The sequence below is a fragment of the Cnephaeus nilssonii genome, assembly GCF_951640355.1.
Source record: "Cnephaeus nilssonii genome assembly, chromosome: 1".
Taxonomy (NCBI): domain Eukaryota; kingdom Metazoa; phylum Chordata; class Mammalia; order Chiroptera; family Vespertilionidae; genus Cnephaeus; species Cnephaeus nilssonii.
Genome location: NC_137072.1, coordinates 30,776,157 through 30,791,277, shown reverse-complemented (window position 1 = coordinate 30,791,277; position 15,121 = coordinate 30,776,157). Strand labels below are relative to the sequence as shown.

Here is a 15,121-nt window from a genome sequence, read left to right as displayed (position 1 = left end):
CGAAATCAATATATATAACTAGAGGCCCAGTGCACGAAATTCATGCACGGGTAGGGTCCCTAGGCCTGGCCAGCAATCAGGGCCGATCAGGGCCTTCTGGCTGCCAGCTGGGACCTTCCTTCATTCCACACTGCCCCCTGGTGGCCAGCGCACATCATAGCAAGTGGTCGAGCTCCTGGTCTGTCTAACTCCTGCCAGAGGGGACAGTTTGCATATTAGCCTTTTATTATATAGGATTAAAAAAAGAATCAACCAATGAATGCATAAATAAGTGGAACAACAAACTGATGTTTCTCCCTCTCTTTCAAAAAAAAAAAAAAAAAGTCCCTGACTCTGCTTCCTCTTTCTTGCTTGACTTTTCTCTTCAGCACTTGTACCCATCAGGCTCATCTGTATTTTCTCACTTCTCTGTTTATTGCCCATCTTCCCCTATTAGAATATAAGCTCCACGAGGCAGGTGTTTTGTTCAAGGCTGCACCCTCAACACTTCATCCACACCTGGTCTAGTAGGCACTGAACAGCTGTTTGCCACAATATTGAAGGGTTTATGGAAGTGACTAAAGTAACATCACAGGCCAGGGCAGGTACCAGCTGGCTTCCAATTGTGTTTCTTGCCTTTTCTACCAAATTTCCTCAGATACCAAATCTATAACCCTCCCTTTCTTAGTGTTCCCAAAATGTTTATTTTATAAATGCACCCAGAAAAATGTGGCACTTGCGGATGGCTGGTTGTTGTTGGGCCTCCATCTTTTATCCAGATTCACTGCTTCTTCCCACAGCTGCCTAGCTCAGTAACCCCTCACAAAGAGGTTGTCCACCTTCAGTGCCTGCCTGCAGAAGCCCAAAAACAGATCAACCACATCTTGCTGGAAACCCTAACTCACACCTGGAACCCTAGCTACAAGGGCGTCTAGCAAATGCAGCTGATAGCTTCCCAGCAACTGCAGTACAAGCTGTTGCACTAGAATGGCATTTTCAAGATTGTGCTTTAGTCCCCATTAGTGGCCTCAAAATCAATTTATTGGAACCAGCACAGAATTTCCTTTTTTTTTAAATCCTTATCCAAGGATATTTTTCCACTGATTTTTAGAGCGAGTGGAAGGGAGGAAGGACGGGGAGGGAGAGAAAGAGAAACATCAATGTAAGACACATTGGTTGCCTACCAGGGCCAGGGATCAAACCTGCAACAGAGGCACCTGCCCTTGACTGGGAATCAAACCCTTGACCCTTTGGTCTACAGGCTGACACTCTAACCACTGAGCAAATTGGCCAGGGCTCTTTTCTTTTTTAAGTGAAAGTGAGTTTATTAGTGAAGCAGTGAGACACAGAATGGGCTACTCCACAGACAGAACAGCCCAAATTTTTTTCTAGTGAAATGGAATAGATGAGAAAATGTCAGCGTGTACTGTATGTCCTAAGGATAAGTACTGTTTCATGAATATTTCTGTCCAGTCCTCAACCCAGAACTATTAAGTCAGACTTTCTTGGCACATCAGACTTTTTAAAAACTCCCCAGTGAACTCGAATGTGTGGTCAGGAATAAGAGCCACAGATGTCTGATTTTGTTCTTAGAGAATTGGTGGTTCTGTACCCGTTGTTTCAGGCCAGCATCTGGCTACCATGAGTCAGGTCTTGGTACAGAAGGCCAGGCTTTCCCTAGATTCCATCTGCATCAAAATGCATCTTTCTCATGGCCAGGATCTTCTCTTTCTCTCTTCCTGCTTCGAAACCCACTCTTCTTGGGGGCACCTCTCAAAGCCCCTGCTTGCCACCCACTGACTGCTGAGACCTTGCTCTGCCTGTGACTGGATGGCCCACGTCCCCAAGCTTCCTGGATGACTTCAGCAGCCGTGGGGAGGGCTTCCTGAATTGGATCGCTGGGGTTCAGTACGTCAAGCAGACAGGCAAAATACCGAAGCAATTCAGGCCTAAGAAAGAACATAGCTGTTTCCTCAAAAGATCCAGGACAGCTCTGCACCCTGCACATCAAGGGAGGAAAGCCAGGCAAGGTCCCTCCTCCAAAAGACCTGCTTGTTTTCCATCTGGCCTATGACACGGGGAGGAGGAAGCCTCTCTTTCTGACAAACTGGTGGTTAGCACAGGCAGGGGAAGTGCGCTTGCTGAACTGTCATATCAGATGCCTTCCGGAGCAACATCTGGAGGGGCTGCTTGTGGATGGGGTAGGATAGCCACAAACCCGTTTCCTCCTCAGACTTCCACAGCCTGGCTTCCAACCAGGACTTGGTACATCCCCAGGGTCAGGCACCCCTTGCTCAGTCCCTGGACACAAGATGCAGCCAGGAGCCATAGGTGCTGTTTAGAGCCAATAAGAAGGGGGCCACTCCTCCCTCCTACTGTTGTCCCCTCCGCTAGCCTGTTCACCATGAGGAAACGGTAGAACTAGTCTTCTGCAGGACATGAAATGATGAGCAATTTTTTTTAATACTTTCCTGCATTTTCCAGGTTGCTTACAATTGAACGTATATGGAAAACACTAGGGCTTCCAATTTGTGAAATAAATTAATTCAGTCTCTTCCTGACAGTCTTTCTTGAGGTTCTGCATGGGAGGACCTGCTACTAAGGATTACTTTAGACTCTGGGAAGAGTCACAGAGTTCTTAGCCCTGGAGTGACCTGAAGGAACCGAGGACCTATGATGATAACGGCCTGACCTCAGAGACAGAGATCTAGACGGGCCTAGTAGGACAGAAAGGTATCGTGTGCATCCATGGTAGATGGGCTCCAACACCAACTTCCTTTTGGCACGAATTTCAGTCCTGAAATCAAAGCCACAGAAGCAGAGACCAGAGAAGCCAGGGCCATGACTTCTTCATTTGCTACATTGCTGAAAACTTATCCTCTGGCCTGGAGACACTGGGAGAGAGCAGGCGGGGTCCCAGGACATGGCACAGAGGGAAGCCCTCTGTCTCCTGCAGCCAACTTAGCCCAGAGGCTTGGCACACTCTGTGTTGCAATAAGCATCCAGGCAATTGGGAAGCATCGATGTATGAGTCAAAGTAGGAGGGAATCTCAGTTCACACCCTTCTTTTACAGACAGCTGAGGCCAAGTGCTCTGAAGTGGCTTACTTGAGATCACCATCCAGTTACTGGCACAGACGGACCTGTCACTCCCTGGACTCTGAGCTCCCAAGCTACTGTTTTCTACACATTCCATTCCTAATGAGGGCCGTGTCCTGCCACACCTCAGAGGCTCCATCCAGCTTCCTCCGTCACCACTTCTACTGCATGTGGGTATCTGCCAGGGCCGCTCTCAGAACTGTCCTGGCAAAGGACTAATAAATACTTAGAGACTAACTGATCCGTAAACAGGGCCACATTCCTGCACAAGGAGTGGTCTGGTGTGCCGTCGCCTGGGAGCCACCATATTGGGGGCCCAGCTGATGTTAGAGAGGACCTAGGGTCTTGTGTCCTCAGACCCCAACTCCTACAGAACAGCAGGCAGGGGTCAGGGCTGGGGGCACCGCTCCCTTCTCTGCCCTCCTCCTCCTTCCTCTGTCCCACTGCCTCTGCCTCTCCCACCGCCCTTTTGTGACATCTCTCCCCCTTGTTCATTTTATCCAGCTTTCAACATAAACACATAATTGGGAAGGATGGGGAGACTGGCCTTCCTTACACCCCACGGTGCTGTTTCCCACACCTCCTGGGGATTGGCTGCAGATATGGAGGAAAGGAAAAGGCTAGGTACTAGGACAAATATGAAGACCCCAGCCCTGCCCTCAGGAAGGTCCCAGTGGCCTGGAAAGTTAGAAGAGACTCACAATTCACTGCAGAGGATGAAGAATGTGATGGATGCTTGAACACTTCAAGGCTCTACTGGTGTTTTTAGCTCTCTACAAGAAGAAAGCCTGCCTGTGTGAGACTCCCCCTGAGCTGAATGAACCAATATGCAGTCTACACCTAGTGCTTGCAGCACCTGTTGATATTGTTAATGTTGTTCAGAGTCCCCCAAAAGTACCAAAATGGTGACCAAAGTAAAAACCAGAAATGTGTCCGCCTTGCTTACATTTATGGCTTGGTATTGTCTTTATTTTAAATTTACATGTGGGGAGAGGACCATAATCTTTCAGTGATTATGGTTTTGATTATCTTAATTTGGCTATGCAACTACCCATTCCAGAGAAATGGGAGTTTTTGACAAATGACCAAGCCCAAGAATTTATGAAGCACTTGCTACCACCTGGCCCTGTAGAAGTATGATATACAGACCCTCCCCCGAATAGCTGACAGATGAACACCCAGGAAATACTTTGAGGACATGTTTGAAATGTTGGTTACGGGACAGGATATACCCACAAGAGCCCCATCTACTTAGATTAGCTGGAAAGGGGCAGAGAAGACTTGAATTTGAGCAGGGCAGTAAGGAATGATGAGAAGCATTCACGTGTGTATATGCACGGGCACGTGCATGCCTGTGTAAATGTAGCGTGAAGGATGGCAGGCATTAGGGAGGGTGTGGGTCCGAGAAAAAGCATGTCAGAGGGTAGCAACAGGTTGCAAAAGCACAGGGTGGCCTTGGGCTGGCCACTAGTGGACGCTAAGGAACACACCTGACCACAGCAGAGTAACAGGAAAATGTTAGAAGGGTGCAGCTCAATGATGAAAGGCCTGCAAAGACACTGTCAGCTGAGAATTCACAAGATACAAGATCAACCAGAGGGAAAACCGGGGATGGAAGGCCCCTGATCAGACACTGAGCCAAAGCCGATGTCCCGCAGTCCCCTTCCTTGGGGAGCATGCTGCAGTCGTGTCAGGGGCAGAGGTCTGAAGTGGCCTGGGGGCCCTGTTCTCATCCAGTAAGCTGGCAGGCCCAAGGGAGGAGAGAGCACCCCAGAACATAGTCTGCCAGTGCAGACACCCAGAACAGAGGGCGGCGCCTGGCACAGCAGAGGCGCACAGGAAAGGAAGGAGAGAACCAAGGGCCAGCCCAGCTCCGCCTGGACAGCGTCTTTCAGGATCTGCTCTTTGCACTCCCACGGGAGAGAGAAAAGAAGGAGAGGTCCTGGTTTGGGATCGAAAACTGTTGAACTCTGCCAAAACCGGTTTGGCTCAGTGGATAGAGCGTCGGTCTGCGGACTGAAAGGTCCCAGGTTCGATTCCGGTCAAGGGCATGTACATTGGTTGCAGGCACATCCCCAGTAGGGGGTGTGCAGGAGGCAGCTGGTCGATGTTTCTCTCTCATCGATGTTTCTAGCTCTCTATCTCCCTCCATTCCTCTCTGTAAAAAATCAATTAAAAAAAAAAAAAGAAAACTGTTGAACTCTGTGTGATAGAGTTCTCGTTGCAGGCAGCTGACCTGCAGGAACTCCAAAGGGGTTGCTTCCCCTTTAATGGCACAACTCGTTTTTCCCTGTGTTCCCTGGGCATCCCTGGAACCTTGTGACCAGAAGGGGACTGATCAGCTCTCTGTGCAGCTGTGGCCTGACATCTGGCTGGTCTATCAACCCCACCACACCCGCCAGGAGCTCTGTGCTCAGCACCTGACAGCTGTGTTCTGAGTGACCTCAAAAGAAGCAGAGGCCAGCCATCCTCATGTGCAGGCCCATCTGGGTCTGTCTGCAGACATCTCTCAATGATTCAGATGAGTCAGGCATCTATGTCTGTCCCTCTACTTGATTCTCATGTGAGAAAAGTTTCTGGTTCATAATGTGACCTGTCATCCTATATGGTTTCTGCCTGACATACATGATGTCCTATCATTGTGGTCTATGCTGAAAAGTCAGAATTCAGACATCCAAGTCCCAGCTCCAGTTAGCACCCAGTTTGATGAAGGAACTTAGAAAAGTTATGCAACCTTTCTAAGCCTTACTTCATTTTTACAATGGAAATAATAACACCAGCCACATCAGAGGGCCGTTGTGAGGATAAATGAACACATATAAGGCAGCACAGCACTTAGGACTTGGAAGGTGCTCAGTAAGTGTTAGTTTGCTATCTTATTGTTATTTAGTTAGAACCTCCACCTGCTAGTTGCCTGACCCTTCCGAAGGTGGGGGTGTGCAAGAATACTTGGGGCACGCCATCTGAAGACATTTTTATAGGTTTCTTGTCCTGAAAAGGGACATCACGAATTCAGCGAAGACCCCCCAATCTCTGAGCAGAGCCACACCTAAGTGACCTGAAAAATCACTTATCTTATTTTTAAAGCTCTCCTCTCTTAGAGGAACTGCCTTAACTTCCCTTCACAACTAGTTTCCAGCTTTTAAAAAAATACATTTTTATTAATTTCAGAGAGGAAGGGAGAATGAGAGGGCGATAGAAACATCAATGATGAAAGAGAATCATTAATCAGCTGCCCCCTGCACACCCCACACTGGAGATCAAGCCCACAACCTGGGCATGTGCCCTTGGTGGGTGATGGTGAGTGGAGTTAGCCGGGTTCCAGCTTTTTTTTTTTTTTTTTAATTAATCCTCACTGAGGATATTTTTTCCATTGATTTTTGGGAGAGTGGAAGAGAGAGGGCATTGCCAAGTCTGTCTTATTGTCCCCGCACCTAGTGTATGCCTGGTGCATAGCAAGCCACTCAATCTAGAGAATGAATGAATGAATGAATGAATGAGTCCCTCCCAAAGTCTTACTTGTCAAGACACAGAAACACAGCATGGGAAGGGAATTGACAGTTAATTAACCTTCAAGAAGGTTAGCCAGAAGGAAGTCCTCCATCTGGCTTCCCTTCTTTTTGGGAAGGAACAGCAAAATTTTTTCATTTCCTATTTTTTTAATTACTTTTTTTCAAACCTCACCTGAGGACACATTTTTATTGAGTTTAGAGAGAGAGGAAGAGAGAAAAACATCTATGTGAGAGAGAAACATCAATTGGTTGCCTCCCATACAAGCCCTGACCAGGGATCGAACCTGCAACCTGGGTATGTGCCCTGCCTGGGAATGGAACCCACAACCTTGTGGTGTATGGAAGGATGTTCCAACCAAGTGAGTCACTCGGCCACGGCCTTAAATTACTTTTCTGAATAGCCAATACACTCATATAGTTAAAAATTCAAAATATATATATAATTTCCAACCCTTGGAAGTCATTAACCACCCGGAGCCTCAGTTTCTTCACTGGCCAAATGGGCATTTGAATAGGGATGGCTGTGGTGGGACTGGTGAGACGGTGCACAGAAAAGCAAACACTTAGCGAGGTGAGATCTGCGCAGACAAGGAAGGCGGATTCTGAAGTCTCCACCATCTGACAGTTGCAGGAACGGGGTGCTGCACCACCCTCACAGGCAGAACTTTCCACCTCTAGGCAGCTCCAGGTGACGTCTCATCACCATCTTACCTTATAATAGACAAATATGCAAATTGACCGCACCTTCGCTACGCCCAAGCCACGCCCACCAACCAAGCCACGCCCACCAACCACGCCCACCAGGAAACCGTTGCAGGGACATTGGGGTGTGGCGGAGCCCAAGGCTGGGAAAACACTGGGGGTCAGCTCCTACGATCCATAGCAGGGACGCTGGGTGCCGCCTAGCCCAAGGCCACCGCCCGGGGCCAAGCCCCGACCCTGAAAAAGGCAGAAGGCGGTGGCCACAGCCAAGGCCTGGGTCCCTGGTGCCGGCAGAAAACTGGTGCAGGCAGCCAGGTGAATGAAGGTCTATTGCACGAATCTTCGTGCAAACGGGCTACTAGTATTGAATAAGCCCTGTCGCCCTGAAATAGATCAGCACTCAATGAAGTGGAGGGTGGTTCTGCCTTGGACTCGAAACCCTCCAGAGTCCCCACCCTGGCTTACATCAAGGCCTCCAGAAAACCCAAGGACTATTTCTCACACCCTGGGAGTATCAGAAATCAGCATCCATAGAATGAAGGGACAGTATTTTCCTCTTCATGCAGCAAAGTTCTCTTCAGATTAAAAAAAGACAAACAAAAAAGTTTACCATGGTTGGCAGTGTGCAAATGTTTCGTCCAGTGCGATATAATAATACACTAAAATATGCCGTCATAAAGTGAAATTTTCATACATAAAAATAACCTAACAGCCTATTTGTTTGATCCTTCCTGCATAAGGGTTCCCAGAGTGCTGGCTGAAGTAAACAGGCATCTCTGCCTTTTAGTGTTTGCCACCAGAGACCTCAAGGACACAGTGGGCAGGGGAAGGGTTCAACTCCACGGAGAAATGACCATTCATACTGCCGGTAAATGAGGTCAGGTGGGGGCTCGGAGAGAACCTCCCGAGACAAGGTGCCATGTTATATACGGAATAATGGAGACATTGAGGACAGTAACCATGGGACTAAACGTCATCAGCTGACTGAGGACCTGACAGAGCTCAACCTCGCTGTCCTTAGCTGTCTCCTTCCTTCTCACCACCGCCCGCCAACGGGACAGGAAGTGCCAACCATCCCCCTTCACAACCAGGAGCTCCGTAATGGCATCTTAGCAACCTCTGTTTAAGGGACAAAGGGCAATATGGTGCCACGGCAACTGTAGCACCAACCTGACACTCTGAATTATGAGAGAAGTGAAGAGAAGGCAAGAAAGGTGGGGTGGAGGGAGCAGGGAGCAAGCTCACAGCATGGTCCCAGGTCCCAGGTTCCCCAGAGTCAAGGCTTCCTTTCAGTTCTCACCTCAGTCGTACCCAAGTGGGGGTAGGGAAGCTCTGGGTCTAGAGTGATAATGAGTCACCAGAGGCCAAGCCTCCCTCAACACAAATAGAAAAAGCAGAGGAGTCAGATAGTTCTGACTGGAGAGTAAATTTGCAGCTCCCTCCCTGTCACAAGGCTCCCACCCCAGCTCTGCAGTGCCCTGGGAGCAGCAGGGCCGCCATGCCCTGCCCCTAAATCGGCCAAATACAAGGGCGACCCCTATCCAGGCAGGGACCCTGGGAGCCTCTGGGACTTTCTGGCAGACCTTGCACACACACACACACACACACACACACACACACACACACCACCCCGTGCTGAGGAGAAAGCGCCAGTGAAATGCCTAAATGCATCCTCACCACCTAGGCAAGGCCTGCAGGTGGGCCCGCTGGGGCGCTCCAGGCAGGGTGCCCTGCACACCGAGGAAGACCTCGCCGGAGGGCACCTTCCTACTCCAGGCCGGACTCGCCTCGCTAAGTGTGTGCTTTTCTGAGCACCGTCTCACCAGTCCCCACACAGTCATCCCTATTCAAGCGCCCATTTTGCCCATGAAGAAACGGAGGCTCCAGGCGGTTGGTTCCACGACTTCCCACGGGTCGAAGGTGGGACAGGGAGAAGACGGGGCTCACATTTGCATTCCGCCCCGGCCGCGCCCCCAGCCCCCCAGTCCCCCTCCTAGGCTCAGACTGCCATCAGCGCGCGCAGCCGGCCCGGCGCCGCGAAGATCCCGCCGCTGCAGAACCCCCCCCCCCCCCCCCCCCCGCCCCGCGCCCCGTTCCCTCCGGAGAACCCTCTTCCACCTGCATCTCGGAACTTGAGTGGAGCGCGACCGAGGGGGACTCGCGCCCCGCTCTGCACACCGGCTCCGGGACCCGGCGTCCGCCCGCGAGCGGCCTGAGGGGGGGCGCTGGCCAGGGGGTCGGTGCGGGGCTGGAGCCGGGAACGCGGAGCCGGGCGGGGGTAGTCCGGGACCCAGAAGGGAAGTCCTGGCCCGGAGGGGACAACGCGGCGCAGGGTCTCGGCACCGCCCGCGGCCGCCCCGCCCCGCCCCGGGCTGTTCACCTGGCCCGCGTAGGTTTCCCGGCTGCTTTCGGGAGGGACCCCGCCTACCTTTTCGGAACGGCATCGCGGAGGCGCGCTCCCCGCAGGACGGGCCTGGGACCCTGACGCCGGGCGACGTCCAAGTGCCAGCCCCTCGACTCGGGGGCGCCTGCGGGCGTCGGGCGCGGGACCAGGGAGGGGGAAAGGGACATATTTGGGCAAAGCCCGGGCGCGTCACTCACGGAGGAGGAACCCCGCGAGGCGAGGCGGGAAGCGCGGCGGCGGGGCGGGCCCTGACGGAGCCCGCTTAACCCCTGCGCTCCCCGCAGGCCGCGCCGCCCGCGGCCGCCCCCGCCTCCGGAGCTGCGACCTGCTCCTCCCGGGGCCACTGAACCGAAAGCAAGCTGCCCCGATCGGGAAGACAACCAGGTCCGGGGGCTTTTCGAGGACATCATCCCTGGAAGGATTTGGGGAACTTTATCCCGTTTTTATCCTTAGGTCCTCGGGAGCGTAGGACAGGTACAGAGGACTGCCCAAATGGCTGCTGGGCTCTAAGTGAAATTACATCAAGGCTGGAGGGAGTCACCGCCAAAAGTACATCTGTGACAGTCACCCTGGCCACTCGTTCAAAATCCTTCCTTCTCCCTCTTCTCCTGCCCAGCTTTATTTTTCTCCCCAGCACTCATCACCTCTATTTTTCTCTTTTGTTCATTGCTCTTTCTCTCGAACGAACGAACGTTGAGCAGTACCTCACACACAGGTCAATAAATATGTTAATAATAATAATGATAATAATAATAGGACTTAAAGAACTCTAACCTAGAGAAATAGGAGACATCATCCCTCTCATTCCTACTTACTTTGCCTCTATGAAGGCCAATACCTGAGAAAATGCTTTATCATTTGGTGGGCTCAAATGTCTCAAAGGCAGCTCACCTTTCCAGTCAGGTAACTGTTACTTCCTTTGAAAAGCGCTGTTTTATATTGCAATTTGAAGAAATAACGTTAGGAACAACCTTCTGATCTAATATTTAAAGCACCTATGTCCATCTTTCAATGTAGTGGGGGGAAAACATCCAGGTGAGCTGAAAAGTCAGAACCAGTGGTTGGTGTTTTTTTTAATCATTTCTTTTAAAATAAATAAATATATACACTAGCAGCCCGTTTGCACGAAGATTCGTGCAATAGACCTTCATTCACCTGGCTGCCTGCACCAGTTTTCTGCCTGCACCGGGGACCCAGGCCTTGGCTGTGGCCACCGCCTTCTGCCTTCTTTCAGGGTCGGGGCTTGGCCCTGGGCCGTGGCCTTGGGCTCGGCCACACCCAGCGTCCCTGCTAAGGATCGTAGGAGCCGACCCCCTGGTCATTGCCTGTGATCCGTGCAGGCTCCCCGCTGGTGCCCAAGGCCGGGAAAGCCTCAGGCGGAGGCTTTCCCGGCCTTGGGCTCCGCTGCACCCCAAGGTCCCTGTGACAGTTTCCTGGTGGGCGTGGCTGGTGGGCGTGGCTTGTGGTATAGCGAAGGTACGGTTCATTTGCATATTACTCTATTATTGGGTAGGATATTAGGTAGGATTATTGATTTCAGAGAGAAAGTGAGGAGAGAGAGAAACATCAATGATGAGAGAGAATCATTTATCGGCTGCCCCCTACATGTCCCCCACTGGGATCAAGCCCACAACCCTGGCATGTGCCCTGACCCAGGAATCGAACCATGACCTTCTGGTTCATAGTTCGATGCTCTCCCACTGAGCCACACCAGCCAGGCGGTGATGAAAGTTTTTTGTATGCTAATGAGATGACTGGGGCGGGGGGGGGGGGGGAGGTTAGATAGCTTCAGGATGGGGTTGGTGGAAGATCAAGTATGATTAGAGGGTTGGAACTTTCAGCTTCTCCCCATCTCCAGGCAGGTAAGAGGGGCCAGAGATGGTCAATGATTTAGTCAATCATGCCTGTGTAATAATACCTCAATTAAAAACCCTAAATGATGGAGTTGGGAAAGCTCGGGGTGTTGCACTCAGAGAAGAGAGTATGGAAGCTCTGTGCACCTCTACCCTCTTACCTTGCCCTATTCATCTCTTCCATTTGGCTATTCCTGAGTTGTATCCTCTATAATAAGCTGATAATAGCAAGTAAAGCACTTTTCTAAGTTCTGTAAGCCTCTCTAGCAAATTATTGAACCCAAAAGGAGGGAGTTGTGAGAATCCCCGACTTTGTCACCAAGTTGGACAGAGAGTGGGTAGCTTGGACACACAATACTTGCAACTGGCATCTGAAGTTAGGGTAGTCTTTTAGAACTAAACCCTTGACCTGTACATAGGGTCTGAGGTTACCTCTGGGTAGTTAGGGCCAGAATTGAATTGAATTGTTAGATACCCAGTTGGTGTCAGAGAGCTAGAGAACTGGTTGTTGGTGTGGAAAAACCCCACACATTTGGTATCAGAAGTCTTATAAGTGAAAACATTTCAGACTCATGTAGTCTGAAAGCTCCACATCCTGGGTAGGGAAAGAACATGAGACTCATCACTGTCTTGTTTCTGGTCCATGTTTAGTGAGCAGCCCTCTCAGATTGTTGTTGTTTAATAACCTGGGGAATATTTATTATTTTACCACCAATCAAATTAGCTGACAAGGATTGATGTCAACATTTAATAACTCTGAGTGTTTCTGCTTGTCCCCCGCAGAAGGGAGGAAAAATGAGGCAAATTCACATAGAGATAAGAGAGTGGCAGGGAAATTAGATTTGCTGAAGTGACAGCCAGTACCTGTTGGGGACATGGGCCGGAGTAGTGGGACATGGCCTTCAGGGTTTTGATGAGGAGAAAAGATATGAAATGATTTTAAATTGAGACTATACTCTCAGGTTCTGTCAACAATATAGTATGAGGCATAGAACCAAGTAATTTTATCATTATTCACCAAACTTTCAATTGTGTCTGCTAACATTCATGTTCTCAGTCTAATGGACTATTGATTTAACACTGCTCCTGTCCTGGGGAGCTCTTACCATATCAAAGTGTTGTTGAAGTCTAGCCTAATTGCTAGAACCCCTCCGGAGGGCTGCCTAGCCAGGCTAGTCTTCCTCCCACTTCATCCAGGTCCCTGTTTATCCTCATTTTAGAATGGTCACCACCAATAGCATAATCAGGTCATCTGAGGTCCTGCAAACAGAGGTGCTCAAATTTGTGGGGAGGCAAGCAAGCTGGAGGGCTGGTTAAACAGATCACTGGGCTGCAGCCCCATTTTCTGATTCAGTAAATCTGGCATGGGGCCCCAAAATTTGCATTTCTCACAAAGTTCCAGGTGATACAGAGGTTGCTAATTCTCCTAGTTGCAGAGGTCACTCCGAGAACCAAAGAGGAAAGGGGAACTCCGCTGTGAGGTGAGGGCAATGGAGGAACAAGAGCAGACCTGGAGCTCCTTTGATCCAGGCAGGAGCACCCTTCTTCCTGGGCATGGGTGCTGGCTGAGTGCTTCCTGCCATGGCTCCTGGGGCAGGAAGTGCCTAGGGCCACAGCCTCTGGTTTTCTTGCTGCAGGCAGAAAAGGGCCCTCTTCCCAGATTTATTTTCCAGTTCAGAGGCCAAAGGCTTTCATGCTCTCTCCAAAGGAAGGGTAACCCTCAAATAGGAAGATATCTGATACTCTTTACCCTCAGAACCTTTCCTTAGCACAGCCTTTCCTTAGCCAGGTATTCGGGTATGTTTTACATTTCCCAGCCTTTCCTTTCTAATGACAGAATGTAAGGTTTTGTCTCCAATGAAGGGATTCCAGGCCAAAGAAGGGGCTGAGCACCTTTTCAATGGGGGTCAGGAACAGGTAGGAAAGTGTGTGTGAAGGAGGAAGAGAGGAGAATGAGGGGTGGGGAGGGGGTAGCAGGGCCCATCAAGGACTTGACAGCTCCACCCCCACCTCTGCTAGACTCCCTGGTGTGGAGAGCCCAGCTGCTGTCTCCACTACCCTGGCTCCCACTGCCTGGCCATCTCCCCACTCTATGCCCCTCCACATGGTATGGTTCCAGTGATTTCAAGTTCCTGCTGCCTTAACCTTCCCAGCTCCTAGGGGTTTGCCCAAAGGCAGACCTACAGCCAACCTTAGGGTAGGGTGCAGGCAAAGGTCAGGGTTGGGGAGAACTGGCTGAGGATCTCTGCTTATTGTGCTGTGTGACATACCCCCTGGAGCCTCAATATTTTGACTATGAAATAGGAACAGCAAATCCCTGCAGGCCCTAGAGCACCATACTCTGGGTCAAGGTAACCTCCGTGGTCACTGTGGGGAGCCAGGCGCGGCTGGACACGCGTGACCATGTGGCATCAGCTTGCCCGCACCAGTGCGCCTCTCCTACGAGTGCCTTTATCAGGTTCTTGGGCAGTCCCACCCACCGGTGCTGGCCTAAAGACGCTGCTCCCGGTGCCAACTTTCAAGGATGTTTCCATTCCTGAAAGGCCCAAGCTTAGATTTGTTGAAAGGATACCACTTGTGCCAAAGTGCGAAGGGAACCTAAGAACTTGCGTGACATACAGGGACCTTCAACTGAAGATACTGAGTTCACAGAAGGCAATTTTGCAATCTTGGCACTGGGTGGTGGTTACCTCCACTGGGGCCATTTTGAAATGATGCGCCTGACGATCAACCACTCTATGGACCCCAAGAACATGTTTGCCTTATGTCGAGTACCAGCCCCTTTCAAGCCCATCACCCGCAAGGGTATGGGACAGCGTATGGGGGGTGGCAAAGGCTCCATGGATCACTGTGTGACTCCTGTGAAGACTGGCCACCAGCTTCATAGTAGAGATGGGTGGCTGTGAATTCAAAGAGATACAAGGTTTCCTCCACCAGGTTGCCCACAAGTTCCCCTTGCCAGCAAAGGCTGTGAGCCGTGAAACCCTAGAGAAGATGCAGAAAGATCAAGAAGAATGAGAGTGTAACAACCAAAGCCCCTGGACCTTTGAGTGCATGGCCACTGCCAACATGCTAGGGATACAGAAAGTACTGAGCCCGTATGACCTGACCCAGAAGGGGCAATACTGGAGAAAAATCTACCTGCCTAAATGTGTGTAGTGAGAATATGAGAAATAAGTGTACAGAGAGAAGGAATCTACATTTTTGTTCTCCTCAGTTACCCTGAAAGTCTGGGTAGCTCTGATGTCATAACCAAGTAGCCGCATATGAGTGCTGTAGATGAAAGTGCATTATATTTATATTAAATAAAATTTCAGCATCACCTCTGGCTAAAAATAAAAAAGAGAGAGAGACAATGCATTCTTCATGAATTGCTCTGAGGATCTGATGAAATCATGTTTGCCTGGAGCACAAGTGCTCAATAAAAGGTAGCTGCTGTTATTAGTAGTATTAATATTACTAGAGCTGGAAGCAGGGAGAGGGTTCCTGGGTGGTGAATGGGAAAGATCCCAGAAGAGGAGTGATGGGAGCACGTGGGCTGAACCAAGGAAATGTAGGGGCTGAGGTTCAGTG

The 15,121-nt window shown here is 50.5% G+C and overlaps 1 protein-coding gene and 1 pseudogene across 3 annotated transcripts in view; one reads left to right on the top strand and one right to left on the bottom strand.

Moving 5' to 3' along the window:
• Positions 1-9,959, bottom strand: part of PFKFB3 (6-phosphofructo-2-kinase/fructose-2,6-biphosphatase 3) — a 91,387-nt gene extending 81,428 nt beyond the window's left edge. The window contains exon 1 of one of the 2 annotated variants that reach the window (XM_079774945.1): positions 9,720-9,959. In XM_079774945.1, coding sequence (XP_079631071.1) covers positions 9,720-9,735 — 16 coding nt within the window. In that variant the 5' untranslated portion in view covers positions 9,736-9,959. The remainder of the gene's footprint in view (positions 1-9,719) is intronic. The other variant, XM_079774947.1, reaches the window with a different exon arrangement.
• Positions 9,960-13,803: 3,844 nt separating this feature from the next.
• On the top strand, positions 13,804-14,869 carry LOC307102959 (large ribosomal subunit protein uL16m-like; annotated as a pseudogene). The gene has a single exon. The product of its transcript is annotated as a large ribosomal subunit protein uL16m-like (transcript).
• The last annotated feature ends 252 nt before the right edge of the window (positions 14,870-15,121 follow it).